General features: G+C 40.1%; 1 protein-coding gene across 2 annotated transcripts; it reads left to right on the top strand.

The window, feature by feature from the left end:
- Positions 1-226: 226 nt before the first annotated feature.
- On the top strand, positions 227-22,477 carry srpk1a (SRSF protein kinase 1a). 2 transcript variants are annotated; one of them, XM_061788570.1, is made up of 16 exons: positions 227-362; positions 5,890-5,944; positions 8,060-8,187; positions 8,364-8,472; positions 8,594-8,681; positions 9,706-9,793; positions 10,420-10,526; positions 11,116-11,281; positions 11,359-11,384; positions 12,771-12,999; positions 13,286-13,594; positions 13,678-13,778; positions 14,762-14,869; positions 15,018-15,087; positions 18,153-18,245; positions 21,955-22,477. In XM_061788570.1, the coding sequence occupies exons 1-16, from the start codon at positions 350-352 to the stop codon at positions 22,137-22,139; spliced, it is 1,875 nt and encodes a 624-aa protein (XP_061644554.1). In that variant the 5' UTR covers positions 227-349; the 3' UTR covers positions 22,140-22,477. The 2 variants fall into 2 exon arrangements, with proteins under 2 accessions (XP_061644554.1, XP_061644563.1); XM_061788579.1 differs by lacking the exon at positions 18,153-18,245 and adding an exon at positions 17,974-18,066.
- The last annotated feature ends 347 nt before the right edge of the window (positions 22,478-22,824 follow it).

Here is a 22,824-nt window from a genome sequence, read left to right as displayed (position 1 = left end):
TGATGGTTTGAATTTTAAGGAAGGGGCAGGACAAGATTTTGCTTTCTTCTGCCCGTTCTAAAACTTATTTGTACTTTTATGTGGACTTAGTGATATCATTTTGTATAGTCTTTTTATGCTTTATTGTTTTTATGCTTTGAAAATATTAATTGTTCGAGATTAATCAAGATTCAATGAAATCAAAATGAAAAAAATGAAACCATTCCTTTTCAAAGCAGTTGATCCGCAATCGTGTGCTTAGCGCATGCGCACCAGCTGAGCTCCCTCTCATCCAATGCGCACACACAGAAACTTCGCTCACAGGCGGTGTAGCTAACAGCTAAGCTAAGCTACGGTTGCTGCATACAACATGGAGAGAAAAGGTAAACGGTTGCCCCATGTTGTCTGAGAAACATTGGTTGGCGAGTGTGACGCCATGTAATCGTTGCTCTCCGACGTGTGCGCGGAAGTTTATTGGACATAGACGCGCGTAAATGGATCAATCGAATGCGTCTGTCTGTCGATCCCGTACGGCCAGCCGTGGATAGCTAGCATTAGCCGTGTCAGGATTAGCTAGCCACAGAGAAGCTTCTCGCTCTTTCTGTGACATCTAAGACGCCTTTTTCAAAATTATTATTATTTTACATCAACACGCTATTCAATAAGTAATAAGTTTGCCGATATGTCTGATATTTATTCAATTGCAAATATTTGGTTAGCTTAGTGCTTTAATGTACTGCACAGAATTATCAAAAGATGAATAAGAATTCGCTGGCTTCCAGTGTCACACAATTGACTGATGGATGGATTGTGTGTGTTTAATAATAATTAAAACATTGACAAGAGACATCCCTCGCTATTCGCAGGACTCAAGGTAGCGAATAGTACACTCCCCCCACCATAAAATATTATTGCTTGCATTACCCTAAATATAATCCAAACTGATCTCTAATCAGTTTTTATTATAAGCTCATTTTACGACACTGGCTTTAAATCAAATATTGTAGTGATTAATTCGATTAGTGGAATAGTTGGTTAAAATGTATTTTGCATGAATGTTTTTGCAAAATAATTTTGTATTAGTTTATTAACTGATTCGTGTTATGTTTTTGATATTGTTTGATTAAACTAATAAACCAAATAAACAACCATTAAGCAGTATCACACGAGAGGGAGTACTTAGCAACCTTTTTGAAACTGAGAGTTACTTCTTGGGTAATGTGAAGGGTTACCAGTGTTTGATGGCATACATGCAAATCAGTTGCCTTTCAGCAAAATTTGCCGTTTTGAACTCAAAATAGGCCATTTACGTGAATTGCAGATCCAATGAGTTTTTCCTTGGGGGGGGGGGTCGCTGTCATCATGGGCTGTTTCGTACTCCTTGAACTCTGGCAGCTAGCGGTAACGGTACTTCTACTCCGTTACAATGATGTAAATGTTGCTCGCTGATTTTATTGATCAATTATTGCTTATTTATCAACTCTTTCATGCGTGAGATTTTGCAGCATAATTAAACATATCATCTGGTCATCTAGGTCCATTTGTTCTAGCAGACACTGTTCCACGGTCACCATTGTTGTTGCTTTGTTCCTTGTTACGAAAAGGAAAGTAAAACCAACTACCGGAAATGGGCAAAAAATGCATCGGAAACTCCATCCTGTGGTGTCGTAGCCAATATCAGCCGTAGCAACACCCCCGACTTGGAGGAGAACAGCAGTACATTTTCAAAACTGCGCGCGTGGGTTGCGCTCGAGTATAAAGGCAAACTGCGTGCGGGATAGCCGCACTGACGTCAGCGCGTTCGCTACCCGCGCAAGTATAAAGAAGCAATTTTGGGAAAGTCATCGTTACCATGAAGGCAACGGCTCGCTCCGCTTGTTGACATTTAGACAAACAAAAACAACAGCTTGCATGTATTGTAGTATTTGTCTGCCCAAATGTGGGTATTTCAGCTCACTTATAACTTGAGAAAACGCCGTGCAGTAAATTACAATTTTTTAAAATTTATTTTTAAATTATTATTAGTGTTTGTGCTATTTACTCAGTACTTGAGTAATGATTTCACTGTGTACTTTTTACTCTTATTCAAGTATTTTTTGGGGGGACTACTTTTTACTTTTACTTGAGTCACATTATTGTCAAGTAACAGTACTCTTACTTGAATACAATATTTGGCTACTCTACCCACCTCTGGAGCGGACATCCTCTATTGCTACTCTTACATTTAAGCAACATTTTTGCTCATCAGATCAGCCAGTGTCATATTTGTTGCACTGGTCTTTTGTATTGTCTCGTTGAGGTGCTGTGGGTCGTGGCCCTAGTTGCAGTCCCAGTGGAACCGTGAAGCACCGCTAGTACATCTTGTATTAATTAGGAAAGGTGCCTACCATTATCTAACTTGTTTATGGATGTTCATGTTAAATGTATTAAGTGACGGAGTGATGTTAGGGATGATGTCACAACACAGAATGAACTAACTTCAAATTAAGACATGACCAATAAAAATGAAAAAATACTGTACAAAATATTTTCCTGGAGGATGCATTTGGGATTAGCCTTTGGAGGTGGTAATACTGAAAAATGAAGTGAAACAGACAATGATTTTAGTCAATTATTTTCCAGAATGAGAGTGCTTAAAGAGGAGGATGCTATTCATGTGGCACAGCTTGAAGCACGCAACAGGTGCAGGTGGAGATGGGCCTGGCTCAATTTGGAGGCCAAAAAAAAAAGCAAAGAAATGAGGCAAATTTAATTTTAATCTTAAATTTGTACATCAACATGTACTTGAGCGGTGTAAATAGATGTTTTTCTGTGTGAAGAATTTTTTTTGATTTCGCCTTATTGTACTCTGCAGTCTTCCAGATTTCTTATGTTAAAATAAAAAAATATTCTCTGCACGGCCCCCCCGCCCACCTCCCGGGCGATCCCCCCCAGAACCCTCCTAAAATGTGTTTTCTTTTTTTGGTCACCTTTTTCATGCCTTTGGATCCCCCCCAGAACCCTCCTAAAATGTGTTTTTTTTTTTGGTCACCTTTTTCATGCCTTTGGTGTTTGCATGTCTGTGATGTACACTTCTGAGGCTGCTTCAAGTTCAACTACATGTCAATTAAAGGTTATTCTTACTACGATTGGAAATAAGCATTATTTTCGTAATAGATTAAATTGACGGTTGTTTTTTCCATACATTGTGATTCAGTTACTGGCTTGGAAAGTAATATGTCAGATAATGGAAAAACGTTGATCATTGTTTACCAAAGTAAAAACAGATGTTTACAAATATCTTATTTCAATTAAAAACGAAGATAATCAGTCTGTTTTCATGGGCGACTACAGAAATTTGAATATTTTCTGTTGAGAAGTTGAAATAAAAAGATTTGGAGAATTTTAAGGTAAACCATGTCTAATCAGTTATTGAAATAGTTGTCGATTTGATAATTGATTAGCTGTTGATTAAACAATTGTTGTACCTCTACATACAAGCACTTACAAAGTAACCTCTAGATGTACTTTATGAATGAGATATTTAAAATGACAAACTTCTTCAGTCTTCCTTATTGGTTTTGTTATTTACGAACCCTGTGTACTCTGGTTCCCGGGTTTACCTTTTCATGGAGCTTCATAACCTTCTGGCGCTTAAAGGGCTGTTTGCCAGAAATTAGGGCTGCACAATGAATGTAGTTTTAATTGTGATCGTGATTTTTGGCTGCCACGATTAAATGAGCATGATCGTCGGTGAATTTTTACATTTTATATTTGGGCACTGCTGCATATGAAAAGTGCTTCATATACAGCAGTGCCCGCAACCTGGTCAGCCAGCCACCAGGAGGCAAACGCATGGTTAAAGCTTCATTGAGCATAGGCAGCGCTCTGCGGGGCCAACTTAAAAATAAAAGCCAAATATGGAATTAATGTCCAATGAAGTCATATTTGAAGCTTTTATTTAGAAGTTGGACCTCTAAGTATGTTGGTGGAAAGGCGGCGTGTCACAGTAAGACACTATTTTCAGTCGTTGTAGCGGCTGCCTTGAGTTCAACTTTTCGGCTAGCCCCACCGCAATCAAAAAACCCTGGAGTAAATGGAGAGAGAAATCGCAACTGTCGAGTTGTTTGCAGTTTTTGACCGTGCACGACTGGCCAATTGTCAAGCAGAACAACTGAGATGTACCGTACTTGACAATTCACTATATTGACGACGGGGATTTTCAAATGAAAAGTTGGTGCTTATAGCCTAATGTTCTTGGCTTCTATGCATTAACTGTATTTGCTTCGATTAAGTTGTAATTCGTGATTGCACTTTGTAATAGTACATTAATTCAGTTGACCCTTGCTGAAGTAGAATTTGATGGGTACATTTTTTTTCTTTAATCAATGTCTATCATTTATTCTTATTTAAATAATCATTTTCAACTGAAAACTGTTCCATATTGTTTGTTGACAAGTAGTGCGATAAAAATAAAGATTTTTCCCGAACATAATCGGAATACCATTTTTATCAAAATAATCGTGATTATTATTTTGGCCGTAATCGTGCAGCCCTACCAGAAATCTTAGTAAGAGCAGGGTTACTACAGAGGTCCCAATGGGAGGCTTTTTTAAGCTAATAATTTAGTAATGCTCCACAGAAACATTTGCCAGTAGGTGAGTTTGCCAATGCCGATTAACAAATCAGCAAGGGTTGTCTATAGTAGGTTTGCTTTTGGGATGCATTGATACCACTTTTTTTTTTTTGCCCCCCAATTACAAATACGGTACTTGCATTCATTGAGAGAGTTATTTATTCAGTTTCTTGTTCCTTTTAAATGACTGATACAACTTAGGGTACATTTGTTTGGACAAATATAATGATGACAACAAAAATAGCCTGTAAGAGTTTAATTTAAGAGCAGATGTCTAGCCAGTGTAGCCTTTTTTGCATGGTTTTCTTGATAATAACCAAAATCACTGGGAATGCAATTAAGCTTAAGCATGTCAAATAGGACATAAAGTATTATGGAATCAGCTGCATTTTTGTTCTGTTCATTGTATTCTTCAGGTGATATACTGTACTTTTAGTGGTACCAGGCATTAAAATGAACAATAAATTTTATAATTTTTTTCCATGACTGCGTTTGAGTACTTGCTGATACCAAGTATTGATAATTTATAATGCCATTACGTCTTACAATTGTGATGAAAATGTATTTTATTTTAATCAAATATTGTTCAAAAAGACCAAACTTTTCTTGAACATGGCATAATTTAGACTCAGATTTACTGACATTTTAAAACCCAATCCCGTTTTTCTGAGTTTCTCATTTCTTCTTCCCACACATTTCACTTCAATATAGTCTGTAACACAAGGCATTTCAGCTATGTGGTGTCTTAAGTCTGAACACAAGGGGCACTGTGTAAAAGGAGTCCATACTGTAGAATAGAGACAAAGAAAAACATTGAGACTGGTGGATATACAAGTAGGAATATGGGTTTTATGTTACCTCTGTGTTAACTACGAAGTAAACTGAGCTGAAAAGAAATACAGGACTGCCTCTTGAAAATACGTTCAAAATCAAATGTTGACAGGAAAACTGAAGTGATACTTTATCACACCGATTGGAATGTATCATCCATTTTGCAGTGTAATTTGCAGTCTTGTTAACAAAATGTTGCTATCCGACTTTACCTTAAAGTTTCTCCTCACGGCCGACATGGGTCCTACTCAACCTGTCCGTAAGGTGAATGGGTGTCAGGCTGGTGGAGTAATATTGGTGTCATAGTATCGGAGCATTTTTAGTATGAGTACAGACGTACGGTATCAGCACCGATACTGTTGTCGGTATCGGCGCATCAAGTTTCTCAATGGAAACAGTTTTTCGCTTTACCTTGTGTGCACATCAATGGTGCAGTCACTTGACTGAGCCTCTTATTTCCACAGTTTTGGCTCTTCAGGCAAGGAAAAAGAGAAGCAAAGCCAAGAAGACCTGCAAAAAGTGAGTTTTTATCCTTCAACGTGTTGTGTGCTACATTGACACTAGTTTGGTTTGTTGTTGTGGTCCACATATTTTAATCAGCACTTGGACTTGATTGTTTTTAGTGTCATTCAAATGGTTTTTCAAAAACCTACACTTTTTGAAAAATAGTCGCTATAGGGGTTGGAAAAGTCGCTAATCTGGAAACACTGACTATTGCTCTCGCCAAAGGAATGCCGTAAAAATCAACCTTGAAATAATACCCAGCTTCATTTAAAGTGCATCACAATATGCATGTAACAGCAATAAGGAAAACTCTGAATGAAAGAAAGAAAACACTTAAAGTCACTCATCATTTTGTTGAGAGGCTAGTATGTCCAGCAGCATTATTTAAAAAACAAAACAGTTTTATGACAACACGATAATCTTTTGTCCCCCACCCCTAGCGAATACTTTGTGATAATTGTCAATCACTACAAGGAATAAGCAACATGAATGTTGCTTTACCATACTGCTTGTTAAAGTTGTCTTTTCTCCCAACTAATCATGCTGTCAATGGCATGGGTTGTTATGTGCATGTTATGCATGGGCTATATACTGTACTGTATAAAGCAAGAGAATGAAGTGGCACCCACATCAACCCACAGAAGTGAGGTGTTCATCTGAAAACTCCGTGTAACCTTGTGGCAGGATATATTTATGGAAGGAAGAGGCACGTGCAACTAAAATCTAGCCGCAACATTGTATGGTAACGTCCTCAGTCCATGACACGTGTGGAAAAAAGAAGCACAAGCCCCAAATCACTGCACCGTGTTCAGGTCTGCCATTGAGATGCTTGTTTTGTAGCAGTTTCTGTTCCTCAAAAGATAAACGCAAGCCACACTGCACGGCCTCCAACGCCTTGATCATTCATGTAAATGGACTTTCACTTGTGTCGCGCATTTCTACTATTACTGTTACTCAAAGCGCCTAAACACCGTCTCCCCATTCACTGACTGATGACGCAACATCAGGAGCAACTGGGGGTTCAGTAGCTTGCTCAAGGATACTTGGACATGGTCACAGGGGCCGAGGAGCGAATTTACAACCTTTGAGTTGAGAGACGACCACTCTACCATCTGAGCCATGCCGTCCCCATCCATCCATCCATCCATCCATCCCATCCTTTTTCTTTCTTTCTTTCTTTGTTTCTTTTTCTTTCTTTCTTTCTTTTTTCTTTCTTTCTTTTTTCTTTCTAATATTTTTAAAATCACTGATTCTAATGATTATCCCATCGATTAGTAGAGTAATCAAATAAAAACTGATTTTACCTTAATAAATTTGTAAAAAAAAAAAAATGTGGATGTGAGGTGCTTGTCTTATTGTTGTCCACATCCTCACATTCCACACTATAATATCTCCAACTTTGAGTGTATGTGGCTTTAAAAGGGGGTTGACGGGAGAAAGCTGATAAGTGACGTGGGAGTCTGGGCAAAAGAGTGTGGCTTTGGCTGTTGTGAGCTCAGGGTACAGCTGGCTGTTAACTGGCTGACTGTTAGCCAGTCTGCCTGTTGAGTGCCTGGGCATCAGTTGTGGCCATAGCAGTGTATGAATGTGATTATTACATGTTTATTTTGTTACATTTGTTCAATACTTGGACCGCTTACGGAGGGGTGGGTGGGGTATTACAATACATTCTAACTAGATGGTAGGCTGTATTAAATTGGCTTATATCAATACTCCGTGTTGGCAAGCTTAGACGTTCTGTTGTGGTATGTTAGAGTGTGACATGATCACAAACTTTGGACATTGTTTTTCACACACTCTTTTCTAATGGCTCGCTACCTTTGTGGCAACTTATTTCTACATGGAGTGCTGCGTGAGTATGCAGTAATATTGGTCCGTGTGGAAAAATGATCACTACCAAGCTTTTAATTTTGCTTTACCTTTTTTTTTTCAAATCAAATTATTTGATATTCGACCAATAATTTACGCAACGAAATGTGCTAAACAAAACATTACACTTAGCTCTCAGTATGCTGCAGTACAGTCATAACTCAAGCACACTAATTGTTAAATGAATCCCTTCCTGACAGTGTTAGTGAAAAGTCAGCATTACTAGATTTGTGTAAAAGCAGAATTATGAATTGTCAACAGGCAGCCGGCGAATCCCAGCAGTCGTCAGCAGGCCCAAAATGAAGCGTCGCCTCGGGAACCTGAAGAACCCGAGGAGATTCTGGGTTCTGATGATGAAGAGCAGGAGGATCCCAACGACTATTGCAAAGGTTGAGTCCTCCGTTTTGTTAAAACCTTCCTCTCAGCTAGCCCGTCAAATTAACCTCTTTGTAAGAGTAATACGAAATCAATCAACATCGACAATTATCAATATTAATCAACAATGAATATCATCTATGGCTCTGTCGACCTCAGCTTTGGATGTAAAGACCGTTCTTGTTTCCAGGGGGCTACCATCATGTAAAAGTAGGCGACCTTTACAATGGAAAGTATCATGTCATTAGGAAACTGGGATGGGGACACTTCTCGACCGTGTGGCTCGCCTGGGACATCCAGTAGGGAAATTTACTCAATATTTTCACTGCACTGTTTTGGAGTCTCTATGCTAGGATGATTTCCAATGGCAGCTGACCCATACTGGATCTTAAAACAGTATTTTTGCTCTATTCTTCGCAGGATGAAGAGGTTTGTTGCAATGAAGGTGGTCAAGAGTGCAGAACACTACACAGAAACAGCTGTGGACGAAATCAAGCTTCTCAAGTCTGTAAGCAAAAGCTTGAAAGGTCCCCTTCCATCAGAATCCATTTTTTCTACTGTTTTATGCATAACATAGGTCAAAATGAGTGTGTGACATGGTTTGTTTGACATCTTTCTGGTTTGTCGATTGAATGCAAAAGTCAGTTTACTGTATAAGCCTTGGAAAATGTGTGGATTTGAAATCGCTGACATTGTGATGTAGTTTTGTCAATTGATATTCAAGTACAGTACCTGCCCACTTTTTGTTTGGTACCCACCCACTCATCTGAGCTGAACAGCAATACAGCATTTCCGGGTTTTAAGTGAGCAGGTCTCAGGCGCTGCCAAGCCATAAAAAAAACAGTTTATTAAGTATTCATGTGTTGCGAAGATCATCTCCCTCCGCACTTGCAATTCAAATTATTTGGGAGCAGATGACACAATATACTTATATAATATAATAATATACTTAATATACTCACGTTTAAGTCCCCCACCCCCTTTTTTTTTTTTATTCTTTTTTTTAATTTTCATCCACGTCTCCCTTTCAGTTTGGGGAATTGTGGATCACAATGATAGTAACGGATGGGCTCGTCACCGGCCACGGGGTGGAGGGGTGAAAAAAAAGTAAGACATCGATACATGCGTTGTCGCTATGAATGCTTGGCCGACCCTAGCACCGACACTGTGATATGGACCAATCAGAGCAAGGTTGTTTTCCATATTTAAATTGGTGAAGAAGATCAGTCCAAGCAGAGCTCATTTACATGTCCCATAATAATGAGAAATCCGACCGTTTCAAATGCCAAGTGGAAAACACTAACTTAAATAGCTTAAAAAATGCATTTCCAACCACAATTATTATGCAAACCCAATAAAACGACATCAAAGATTATCAAATTGAAATAGAAAAACAGTAATGGAAGGGGACCTTAAATGAAGATTATAAACGGCACACAACAGCCCTCTGCTCGTGTTCAGCTGATATTTTATTGTCACACTCGAAGTACTTTTATTCCAGTCTGGTACTGATTGTATTTCTTTGTGCCCAGGTGAGAAACTCAGACCCTGATGATCCCAAACGCGAAATGGTGGTTCAGATGTTGGATGACTTTAAGATCTCTGGTGTCAATGGAACCCGTATCCTTTATCCGGTTTAAAACCTACCTGAGCAGTCCTGATTTTGACTCACATTTGATCCATCAGGCTTACGTTTTCACTGCCTGCACTCCCTGCAGAAATATTATCCAGATTTTGTCCCTAGAAAAAGTAAATTGGAGCCAGAAACAAGCAGTAGGTTGCAGTGTACGGTATGCCTGAAAAGTCGTCGACCAAAGATGACATGACAAGGATATTAAGGAGCAACAGTGTTCCTCTAAAGATGGCTAGTCCTCTATGTACTATTACAATTATTCAAAGGCAATAAGCAATAACCCTATGCTAATTTTGCCATCAGGAGCATGTACAAATGAAGACAAAAATGTGTGTACTCTTCTGTTAAATGATGAAAAAGCCACAATGGTCACTAAAATAACTTGAAACTGACGAGATTAGGAATTGCCAAAATTTGCATTGACAAAGCCACAAAGCTTTTGACAGAATATCCTTTGACAGATGCTAAGTCCTATCAGCTCTATGTTTACAGACAGAGAAAAGAGCACTGTGCCAACTGTTCTGGGCCCACTAAGCTGCATCCGGCACATCAAGGCATTCAGGAGGGGAACTACATGCACGTCATTGTTATGATCTTAACGTTTTGTATTCAGATGTCTGCATGGTATTTGAGGTTTTGGGGCATCACTTATTAAAGTGGATCATCAAATCAAATTACCAGGGTTTGCCCCTACCCTGTGTAAAGAGCATTATTAGACAGGTGAGTACAAACAAAACAAAACAAACGGTGTCACACCCTTAAGGCGCTGATGACTCATTACAGTGTTCCAGGTTCAGGTTGCGCTTGTTCTTTTTTTGAGCCTTTTATTGTCCAAACTTCCATCAAGCATTGAAATATTTTCTTCCTTATTAACTACGTATACAAAATATTAAGAAGTCCAGCACAAAAGCAGCTTATTTAATTTTTTTGGAGGGAGGGGGCTTTTTTTTTTTAGTGGAAAAAATATTGGCGGTATATCCCCGCCTATTCAAGAATTCTTTGGGTTAAAGAAAAATAAAAGTGCATTTCTATGCAATTATAATGGGCATAATTTTTTCATGGATTTTTGCTATTCACGGTTGGGCCCAGTTCCAATCCCCCACTATGACAAGTCTCAAAATATTTATTTTTTCGTTGAGGAGCAGTTTTGCTCATCATTTCTTCATTTGAGGAGCAACTTTATCCAGGTTTATCACACAAGGACCCGATCTTAAAATACGACAGTATAATGGAGGAATTTAATGTAGCACTGCAGCTATATAATTATGTTCAAATTGGATTGGTTGACAAACCCAGACTTTGCTCTCAGGTTCTCCAAGGCCTCGACTACTTGCACACAAAGTGTCAGATCATCCACACAGACATCAAGCCGGAGAATATCCTGATGAGTGTCGAAGAGCCTTATGTTCGGAAACTGGCGGCAGAAGCCACGGAATGGCAGCGGGCAGGAGCGCCACCTCCCTCAGGCTCAGCAAGTACGAAATGCGCTTCCAATGTCCACGCAGCTGTGCTGACAACTGTCTTGAGACTAATAGTATTCTTTATTTCACAGTTAGCACCGCACCTGCTCCAAAACAGGTAAAACTTTTTTTTTCAGGCTAGTTTTACAGAGTGTCCGCAAATGTTCCTTATTATTATTTATTAAATTATTCTTATTAAATCTGCTGCGCAGTTGTCTTAAAAAAATGCCACAGACATTATAAAGAACATTGCTATATTTATTGATGAACTTGGGTATGGTGGAGGCCACTTTGTTTTTCTTGTAAATAATACAAAACTTTTTTATACATTAGTTTTCAAGGGCCACATTTAATTTGAAAACATATGGGCCATATTCGACTATTAGTAGATTTAATTTAAAAATAAACTAGCATATTGTCGCTGCCGAGCAGAATCCTTGTATCTGCCAAAACCATCATATACCGTTGCACACACAGCAACACAACATCACCACAAAATTGTTCAATTGCTAATTTAATATGCTAAAAAATTGCTAATTTATTACGCGGTCATTGATTAAAATAGTGCGAACCATGCACATTAAAGTCTGCGGTCACACCGAGCCCCCGACCAGACAAAAGCCTTTAATATGTCTCAAACGCAAATGGCTGTGTAACGTCATGATCACAAACCTTTTTTTTTTTTTTTTTTCTTCAAAGGGCCGTGGTCATGAGCGATGCAACAAATAAAACAAATAGCAGGCGGCGACCGCACTGACGTCACTGTGGCTATCCCGCACGCAGTTTGGCTTTAAACTAGGCTTTACACAATCAGGATTTTTGGGGCCGATCACAAGATGGAGCAATGTGTCTATTTACATGACTTGTTCATTTATTGTATATACTTGTGTACTGTATACTGAGTATACTTAAAGTATTCTATAGTATATTCTCATTTTAGACAAAAGTTAAAACATCAATAACCTCTACGGGTCATTCAAGGATTGGCCACTGACATAACTTTAGGTCAAATCAACATTACAACATGACAGAAATAGTGGGTGCTAACTTACTGTAATGTAATTACTTTATTGCAATTAAATTACTTTAACAAATACTGTTAATGACATGCTTACTCTAACTTTCTCACTGTCCCGGCTATATGGACGGACGAGTGTAGTCCAGAGTTTGCGTCCCTTTGGCTTTTACTTTTTTTTTTCTTTCCACGCTGCGTTGCTTGAACGCGGCATGTTCCTCCTTGTGTACATTCTTCAGGTGCCCGATCAAATATGTTGTGTTGAAGCATTCAGATGACGTTCCCCATGACATACCTCAGTTGTGCACAGACTGTAAATAACATACGTGTTGTCTGTCTAAGACAGCACAAAATCGTCCCACACCGACAAGATTGAAAAACTTTATTGGTGGTCAGCTAGTTACAATACTACGCAACAAGACACGTAACAAGGCAAGATCGAACATCCACATTAGTTTGTGAGCTTCTTTGTACTTCCCTCTTTAACAGACTGTAAAAATGTCCAAAAACAAGAAGAAGAAACTAAAAAAGAAGCAAAAGCGACAGGCGGCGTTGCTGGAAAAGTGCATCATGGACCTGGAGGAGATGGAGAAGATCACAGAGGTGCGGGATGAAGACGACGAGGATGTCGACGAGGAGCCAGAGTCTCCGAAAGGCCGGGCCTGTGCTCCTCTGAGGCAGATGTCTCTGAAGGATGTGGGGAATCAAGACGCACAAGGTTAGAAGCCATTTGGAAATGGTTGTGAGCTTCCCTTTTTTTTTTTTTTGCCATTTTCCAAGTCCCCTCATTTGTTGTTTTACTTTAATAATCAGTGTTTCTCATCCTTTATAGCGCAAAGCCACATATTTTACATTAGAAAGATCTGACGCCACCAAAAAAATGTCACAAAATGGATAATTTCCCGTGGCTTGCCTAATGATCTCTCACGGCACACTGTGGTTTGCGATCACTATAACAGCAACGGAGTGTGTGAAAAGCGTTTGTCCTTTGTGGATGCTCTCAGAGAGTGGCATGAATGCAGATGGGCTGTCCGAGCTGAGCTGTAACGGACACACGGAAGCGGAGCAGAGATTGCCCAGGTGGAGAGAGGAAGACCAACATAATGGCAACGCTGAAGAGAAGAAACACAACTCCATCTGCAACGGTTTGGATTGTGCCGACCTCAGGGAGGAGCTGCACGCTGAGATCGAAGAAGCGGCTCACTGCAGCGGCTTGTCTGCCAGCCACTTTTCTGCCGGGCTGGAGAAGGGGTTGGAAGAGAGCATTTGTCGAGAGCAAGGAGAAGATGGAAGCGAGGAAAATCTGCAAAATGGTCAGTTAGACAAAATCTCTGTGGCGTTCATTCAGCCACATTGCTATTCTTCTTAGCCCTTTCTTATGTCTGCTCTGATATAGGCAAGCAAACGGCAGGATCCCTGCTCGTCAACCCCCTTGAGCCAATCAATGCGGACAAGATCAAGGTTAAGATTGCAGACCTGGGAAATGCCTGCTGGGTGGTGAGTTGTCCTATCGTGACCTGAGGGATTTCCTGATTACACGTCAGGCCTTCCAGACACAAACACACTCAGTGTCATCCAGATACCAGAATAGAACAGCGTTAGCTGCTTTGTAGGGCTGGGCGATATGGCCTTAAAAAAAATCAGATTATTTTGACAAAAATCCGCCTTTCTATTTTAAGTGACATATTTACCCCTTCGCTGATAGGAAAAGCAAATATTTATTTCTCCTGATACTGATGTTTTTTTTTTTTTTTCAATTAATTTTATAAACGAGGTCGTCTTTGTTTTTATCTCAAAACTGCCTATGTGTCCTTCCGCTGCTCGCTGTTGTCTGCCTTCTGGCTGTGATGGACATGCGCAGCAGCCGTGATGTAGCCTGAAAAACTGCAGCTAACCGGCGATAGCTACGGAGCCCAAAAGTTTGAGCCTCTCACCCAGAATACGAAAGAGGAATGCGATGCAAAACCTGCAAGGCAGAACTTGCCCTTCATGGCAACACGTATTATGTGTTTGATTCAACGTTATCAACAAATGTGAAGAGAAGATAGATATGTTGTCGCAGGCAGGCGAAGCGACGTGCCTACATGACTAATCATACAAATAATCGGTGACTAGTCGACGATCAAAATATTTGTTTGTAGCATCCCTACTGCACAACAGTATATTTGGCGGCGGTGCCGGCTTAGGTTGCCAATACTGACTGCTTTTGTAAACTAGTTCCTTTCTCTTTGCAGCAATTTTGTTGGTTTAAGCAGCCCACATCAGCTGTGACGCGCTTTCAATTGCGGCAGCTGCAAAAAAAAATCTATTTCAAAATTATATTGTTCATCCTTACAAATACATTCAGATAAATCGATAACAGCGATTATTCGCCCAGCCCTTCTTTTTCTTTAGTAATGTCACCATGATGCTACCGCTTAGCAGTTGGCGAATGTGGAAGACAGTTGTTAATTTGATTTGATTTTTTAAATTGCCCTTAGAACAAGCACTTTACCGAAGACATCCAGACACGACAGTACCGCTCCTTAGAGGTACTCATCGGCGCAGGGTACAGCACACCTGCAGATATCTGGAGCGCAGCCTGCATGGTAAGAGGCTGCACAGGACATTGCACCAAATAATAGATGTTAAACTAATGCATCCTGACAAGGCGTCTTACACCAGTACAGCTATCGGCCTGTCGTGCTTCATGAAATTCTTGTGTTGATGATTATGATGATAATTTTGTTGCCTCAGGCCTTTGAACTCGCCACAGGAGACTACTTGTTTGAACCACACACTGGTGAAGATTATTCCAGGGATGAAGGTATGACTCAGCCCTCTTCCTCTCCATTCCCAGTTGTTATTCATTGCGTCTTATAGCTGTGCAGAGTTCTGTGCCCTACATAGTTAGATGACATCTTATTCTGTGCTTGAAGAGCATCCATGCTAATTTATCTAGTTGTTGTTTTAATGATTGCCAGGCAGTTGACAAATTTCAAGTTTTCACAGTAACCACGGCAACATGTGACCAGTTAAATTATCTCCCTATCCATATAGATGCCTATGCTACTACCCGAGTAAAGGTGGTCAGTTAAGCGCACATGAAGTGATATTGAGTAAAAATTGTATGATTAGGGTGTCACCATTCCTGTGAGTCCCCCCACTCTTCCCCAACTCCTGAATACTGGAGACAGGTCCATCATCAGCGTCATTACCTTGTCTTCTAATTCTCCATGTCTTCTTGTCCTCCTACTCATTACTATCATTATTCATTTAACTTCATGCTTTCTGTTCTGGCTTGATGCTGCTCCAGCATGTTAGGATGCACTCCTTTTCTTCCCTTGACACATTTGATTTTTTATGAGAATTTTGTCCTTATTCCCAGTGCGATTGAAACAAATAGACTCCATTGCTATATATACAGTTGGAAAAAGGATAGCATCCAAAACTCACTTTTACTTGGATTATTATACTGTAACTGTGTACCCCTTACATGTTTAGGGTATCCAGTAGATAAGCACCAAAGTAAGGTGAACATTTTTGTAATGTCATGAGTGTTCACAGCTACCAATGGAACACTTTTGCAGCAATGATAATTTTGAAATATTAATATTAAATATTCATCTGTTCACAAACAGATCTTGAAATGTAGACTGGACGTGATGGTTTTCTTTAATACAGGGTCCTAATGTTTCCATTTAACTGATTTTGAGTAATTGTTTTTATTTTCAGTGATTTATATCAATTTTACTACTACTACTAATATTTTTTCTATAGTATTCACCACAAAGTCAGCGTATTGTTTTGTCAAAATGATGTTATAATGGCCAAATCCAATCAAAAGTAATTGTTCAGTCTTATTCCCATGAGAGCTGTCTTTTATTGGAATACTGGTGCCACATTGCCAAGCAGTACATGAATGGGGCAACTTCCAATTGCTCTTCCTTGCCACATCCAATGTAGCAGCCACATCTACATACCATTCAGCGCTCAGTATTCTGTCTACGTATGTCCTGTTTGTCTCTGAGAAAACATGACCCCTGTCAGTCACATGACTACTGGCCATTATCTTCAACGATCATGACACTCAAACACTCGTCAAAAGTACTTGGACACTGCCGGAGTCTTTTCTGCTTAAAATATGAGTGCACCTGTTTGACGCCAACGTCCTGTGGCTATTCTACTTTTCTTACCTACATCTGTATATCGCACTCCAGTCCATGTTTGTTGTTGCACTTTTATGCTGTGTATCAAAGACGAAGGGAGCAGTGTTGCCCAAATGCCCAACCTTTATGAAACCAAGGCACATATATATTCTTAAGACCTTTTTATATTCCCGCGAGCATCACGTGACCGACGCATTGGGCCCCGCGGCCCCTATGCGTACACGGCACAAATTGTCGCCAAGCGCAAAATGCCGCGGAGATCATCTCTCATGATTGGTCCATTTTACTCACATGCTGTGATGACATACTCAGCTTTCCCCATGGTTCCTCAATACCGCCATCTTTAAAATACAAAACACCTACGCCGCCGCCTTCTTGATCAATTTTGCAATAAAATTAAACGCATCATCTGGTCATCTAGATCCATTTTTTTCTAGCAGGCACTGTTCCACGGTCGCCATTGTTGTTGTTTTTTTTTTTTTTTTTTTTTTTCTCTCCTTGTTCCGGAGAGTAAAAACGGCTACTGGAATTGGCCATAAAATGCAGAGGAAACTCCACCCTGTGGTGTACTAGCCAACACCAGCCGTAGCGACACCCCCGACTTGGAGGAGAACTGCAGCACATTTTTGCACTTGAGCATAAAGGAAAACCGCGCGGGATAGCCGCAGTGACGTCAGCGCGGTCACCGTCCGCGCAAGTATAAAGAAGGCTTTTGCACTTCATGACCTTGCCCCTTCCGACATCTTTGAGCTACTTGTCCCTCATTCCAACTTGTCCATTCATACTTGTCCTCTTCGCTTCACCAGTCTATGCCTTTTAGCCATCCCTCGCACAAACTATAAATCAAAAGGTGACTGTGCATTTGCATTTTTAGCCCCAACTCTGTGGAACCAACTCCCGCAATCATTTAGATATGCCAAACCTGTAGATTGTTTAAAACAAAAAAAAACGCCTAAAAACAAATGTCCTGTCATTTTTGTTTTTTATCATTTTACTCCAGTTTGATTTCCCCTTGTTGTCATGTCTACCATCTTGTCTTTGTCGTCTTGCTTTTCCTCTTAACCTGTTCAACTTTGCATATATATGTGTTGTAAAGCACTTTGCAACTGTGTTTAAAAAAATCTTTAGAAATAAATAAATAAATGAATGCAGTCAATAAATAAATAAATAACACTGTTGGTATCCAGTCTGTCTATGGGCGAGAGACAAGTAAAACAAGCATACATGCTGCACGTGGCACTATGTTGGGGCCGGAAAAATTTGGGTTGCGGGCCATGTTAAATGTTATTTTTTTACTTCATGTCGTGGGCCGTGAAAAAAATGGATGGCGAGCCGCAACCCTGGTCTATTGCTATTTGAGTGAAAAGTAAATTGCCTGTTTATTCAAATGCTTTTGTGTCTGAATTGTTATGGCCTCTCATGCGCTGCTTACCATGTCAGGCTGTCATCCTCATCCATTGTCGAGCACTCCACATGACTGTTTGCCATCTCTTCTTTTCTCCACCCCTTTCTCGTTGTTCTGTTTCTGACGGCCTTGTCTCCAGATCACCTTGCGCTCATGATCGAGTTGCTCGGTAGAATTCCTCGCCACTATGCTCTGAGTGGGAAATACTCACAGGAATACTTCACAAAGAAAGGTATGCCACTTGTCAGTCACTGACACTCTCGTCCATGTTTGTCTTCTTTTTTTCCCCCGGCAACTGTGTATGTGTGTGTGGTGTAGACCATATAGCGCTGATCATTGAGCTGTTGGGGAGTGTCCCACGCAAACTCATAATGAACGGAAAATATTCGAAGGATTTTTTCACCAAGAAAGGTAAAACAACAAAATGTTTTAAATAAAAAATAGAATCTGTCTGCCAGCAGTGAATTATCCTGTTTGTGAGATTGTTTTGTTTGATTGGTAGCATGTATACATAATATTATGTAATATTATTATATAATATATATTATAACACATAATACAGTGGGGCAAGAAAGTATTTAGTCAGCCACCAGTTGTGCAAGTTCTCCCACTTAAGGCCTGTAATTTTCATCGAAAGTATACCTCACCGATGAGAGACAAAATTAGAAAAAAGAAATCACAGAAATCAGAAAATCACATTGTCTGATTTAATAAAAATAATTATTAGCAAATTATGGTGGAGAATAAGTATTTGGTCACCGACAAACAAGCAAGATTTCTGGCTCTCACAGACCTGTAACTTCTTCTTTAAGAGGCTCCTCTGTCCTCTACTCGTTACCTGTATTATGGCACCTGTTTGCACTCGTTATCAGTGTAAAAGACACAACCTCAAACAGTCATACTCCAAACTCCACCATGGCCAAGACCAAAGACCTGCCAAAGGACACCAGAAACAAAATTGTTGACCTGCACCAGACTGGGAAGACTGAATCTGCAATTGGTAAGCATCTTGGTGTGAAGAAATCAACTGTGGGAGCAATTATTAGAAAATGGAAGACATACAAGACCACTAATAATCGAGCTGGGGCTCCACGCAAGATCTCAACCCGTGGGGTCAAAATGATCACAAGAACGGTGAGCAAAAATCCCGGAACCACACAGGGGGACCTAGTGAATAACCTGCATAGAGCTGGGATCAAAGTAACAAAGGCTACCATCAATAACACACTACGCCGCCAGGGATTAAAATCCTGCAGTGCAAGACGTGTCCCTCTGCTTAAAACAGTGCATGTCCAGGCCTGTCTCAAGTTTGCTAGAGAGGGCATTGAAAATGAAACGTGGCTGGGTCTTTCAGCATGACAATAAAACCAAACACATCGCCCGGGCAACGAAAGAGTGGCTTCGTAAGAAGCATTTCAAGGTCCTGGAGTGGCCTAGCCAGTCTCCAGCTCTCAACCCCATAGAAAATCTTTGGAGGGAGTTGAAAGTCTGTGTTGCCCAGCGACAGCCCCAAAACATCACTGCTCTAGAAGAGATGTGCATGGAGGAATGGGCCAAAATACCAGCAACAGTGTGTGAAAACCTTGTTAAGATTTACAGAAACCGTTTGGCCTCTGTCAATGCCAACAAATGGATATAACAAAGTATTGAGATGAACTTTTGTTTTTAACAAAATACTTATTTTCCACCATAATTTGCTAATAAATTCTTTAAAAATCAATGTGATTTTCTGGATTTTTTTTGTTTCTCATTTTGTCTCTCATAGGTGAGATATGATGAAAATTACAGGCCTCTCTCATCTTTTTAAGTGGAAGAACTTGGAGCAATTTTTGCCCCACTCTCCTATAGTGGGTGTGGCTGCGGTCACACCAATGGGTATAAAAGATGTTTTGCTTGAGAGAAATCAGTTCATTTCAGACTTGTATAGAATATTCTTTATTTTCATTGGAGTGCACAACAAAATTCAAATCCTCCTTCAGTGTGATAGAAAAAAGGGGGTAATTTCAAAGGCACACAAAAAAATGTGCAAAGAGCAGTAGACACAATTTGGAAAGAAATGAGTAAAAGTAATGTATTAAGTAAAATGCAATAATGTGAGCTGGTACTGTAGAGTTAAAAAAAGGAATGTCTTACCAGCGCCGACTCCTCGTCTTCTCTTAATTTAGGGAGGTCTTTAGTGAATTGCAGGTGCGCTTTGGCAGTCTGTGAAAGCCATCAGGCCCCCCAACACCCCCCACCGCGTCGCGGTCAGCCTTAAACCAGGCGGGAGGAATTCCGAGGAGACAGATTTACGGTCAAACCTAATGTCGGAAATTGGTGATAAGATAACCTTAGACCTGAGGAGCCTTCTCTGCGAGGAGTCCTTGATGCCCTACAGAGCATCTCTGTCAAAAACAAACTACTTGGTGCGATATAATCTGATTACAATTACAGTTTATTAGTAAAAAGAAAAGAGGCTACAAAAGTGCAGAGAATCAGTGTCCCCCAGGGGACCAGGTGAACGAAAAAGAAGACCCCATTGAGGTAAATCTTACAGTATTTGTTTACTTTTCGAAATGGGTCTAACTCCTCCCCTTTGTGTAAAAGTGTGACATTTTGTCTTCACAACATTCATTCAAGATCTGGCATTCATATACACTACATCCCTTACGATTTTGGCCTCCTATACACAAAATCCCAGACACATCCAAGTATTTTTTTAGAGGAAAAAGTAAGAAGCTCCGCACAATCTGGTACCTGCGCAAGGTACTTCTGCATTTGGCACACCAGGTAAATGCACTTCCGCCTTGCTCAGGTGATTGAGGAAGGACCCGGTTTCCCGTAGGAACATTAAATGTCGACAGTGTCTTTTTTTTTTTTTTTTTTTTTTTTGTCACCACAGAGCCACCAAATACGACGATAGATGGTGTTTTTGCCTTTGTTTTGTGTTATTGTGTATAATATCATATTTGTGCAAATACATTATATAAATGTCCAATAATTTTTTTTGTCTATACTTTTGTCCGAAGACGCCAGCTATAGAGGAAACAAAATTTTAGCAAGTTTGTCTTCAAACAATCATGTAATCATTCCTAGTTTTGATCATCATCACAGAATACAGAGGAAGTCTGCTATTCCGTGTTGGTCATGTGATGTTCTGTACATAGCGGATTGGGGTCATTGTATCAAAGAATGTACATAGAAGGTTTGACAATAACTTTTCCCCACCACATCCCTCAGAATATCATCAAACAGTCACAAATAGTGACAGGAAAGGCAGTAGCTCTGGTACCCGTTTCCAAACTATAACGTTTTTGTGGGTGGTGGAAGAATAGTTGCTAAACTCAGTCTAAGGAGAGAGGGAGAATAGTTCAAAAATACTTACATATTTTAAAGGTAGAGAGAATAGTTACAGATAAACCTTAAGATCTCTATTAGGAAACGGCCGACTTTATCAAGCCTTCTGTCACTCACTTCAACAGTGTAATCACCACTTCATGCCCCCCAGATTCATGATCACAGCTGTCTGAAGGTCCCCTAATTTCTATGGAGGGAAATGCAACTGCTTCCTAGAGCCCTATTTTCCCCCTCACCCAGACATGGCAAATACTTCAACAATGGGACATGTTATTCTAATTGCCACTGTTAGTTGAGCCATGACCTTCCCAACAGAAAGTTCAGCATAACCAGGTGTAAATAAAGCATGACTAGGATATTCATAAATGTATTGCGGATGAATGGACAACAGAAAGGAACATCATTACATAAGGATAAAATACTAGGTTTAGAATTCATGTTAACATGAGGTGAAAATAGTCACATTGCAAAACGGTAAAGACCAGAGCAAAGCAGTGCTCTTGTAAACAATTTGATTCTCTTGTGAGCAATGCTGAAATATAATGCACTTATAAACATGATGGTAATATTGCACTTGTATAATTGTACATGTAAAATAGCACAGCATATGTAACATGTCCAAGTAATAAATTAACTTGGGCTTTTGAAATCTACAAGGGAATAAAGCTCTTTGAGTTTCTAAGACCGAAAATACTAAGATATTTTTTTGACACCGCAAAGTTTAACTCTTACATGGAAATGATCTCTTCATAAATGGATTGTAACCCTGCTTTTCTGTCCGCAGGGGACCTGAAACACATCACCAAGTTGAAGCCGTGGGGGTTGCTGGAGGTGCTGGTGGACAAGTACGAGTGGCCTCGCCAAGAGGCCGAGTGCTTTGCCGACTTCCTGCTTCCCATGCTGGAGCTGGTCCCCGACAAGAGAGCCACGGCGGCCGAGTGCCTGCGCCACCCCTGGCTGACCCTCTAGTAGACCTCTCTTCCCTTCCACTCTCTCCGGAGAATGCAACAGATCACTTTCCAGTTTGGGCATATCATATGAATATTTATTTCTCTCGTCGTTCTTTGGTTATCGTATTTGTCGGTTCTCTCAGCGCAGTGGGGATGTTCCTCGGTCGGCTTCAACTGCTGTACCGACCTAGCGAACCGTTCTTGTTCCCCTAGTGACTCTTCCTTGTTTGTTCTACTTCTGCACTAGAACCACCCCAAACAAACCAAGGATATGTAGCCATGTCCCCACAAGTTCATTAGTGCTGTCTCTTTCTTTTTAACTGGGTCTTTTATTTTCTATTAAACCTGTATGATATACATTTTTGTATTAGTTAAGGAGGCTTACGAAATTGCACACGGGGCTGGCATGCACACTGACAATGGTAACATTCTAGCAGCATTTCTCCAGGCAGACTTATTTAGTGAGACACAAGTCTCTCGTCTGTTGATGCACAAACGTCATCTTTGTCAAGTGTTTTGCTGTGTAATAGCTTCATAATAATAATATTAATGATAACAATAATAATAGATGCAATCGTTTGCGAATCCCTTTCAACCTCTATTCATTTGAGAACAGTGCAAATGCACGTGAATGGGCTCGACTTAACATTTTGCTTGTACTGCATTCACCTGAATGTGTACTTTGAAAGGATTTGCAAATATAA

This window comes from Phyllopteryx taeniolatus, chromosome 1 (genome assembly GCF_024500385.1).
Source record: "Phyllopteryx taeniolatus isolate TA_2022b chromosome 1, UOR_Ptae_1.2, whole genome shotgun sequence".
Lineage (NCBI taxonomy): Eukaryota > Metazoa > Chordata > Actinopteri > Syngnathiformes > Syngnathidae > Phyllopteryx > Phyllopteryx taeniolatus.
Note: the sequence above shows the minus strand (reverse complement) of the source record. Positions and strands in the feature narration are given on the sequence as shown.

Bases quoted from the DNA above. Each gene is read 5' to 3' on its own strand.
- srpk1a (XM_061788570.1), top strand. The intron at 8,473-8,593 runs GTAGGGAAATTT...TATTCTTCGCAG, and splicing joins TGGCTCGCCTGGGACATCCA to GATGAAGAGGTTTGTTGCAA. The intron at 15,088-18,152 runs GTATGACTCAGC...TGTGTGGTGTAG, and splicing joins AGATTATTCCAGGGATGAAG to ACCATATAGCGCTGATCATT.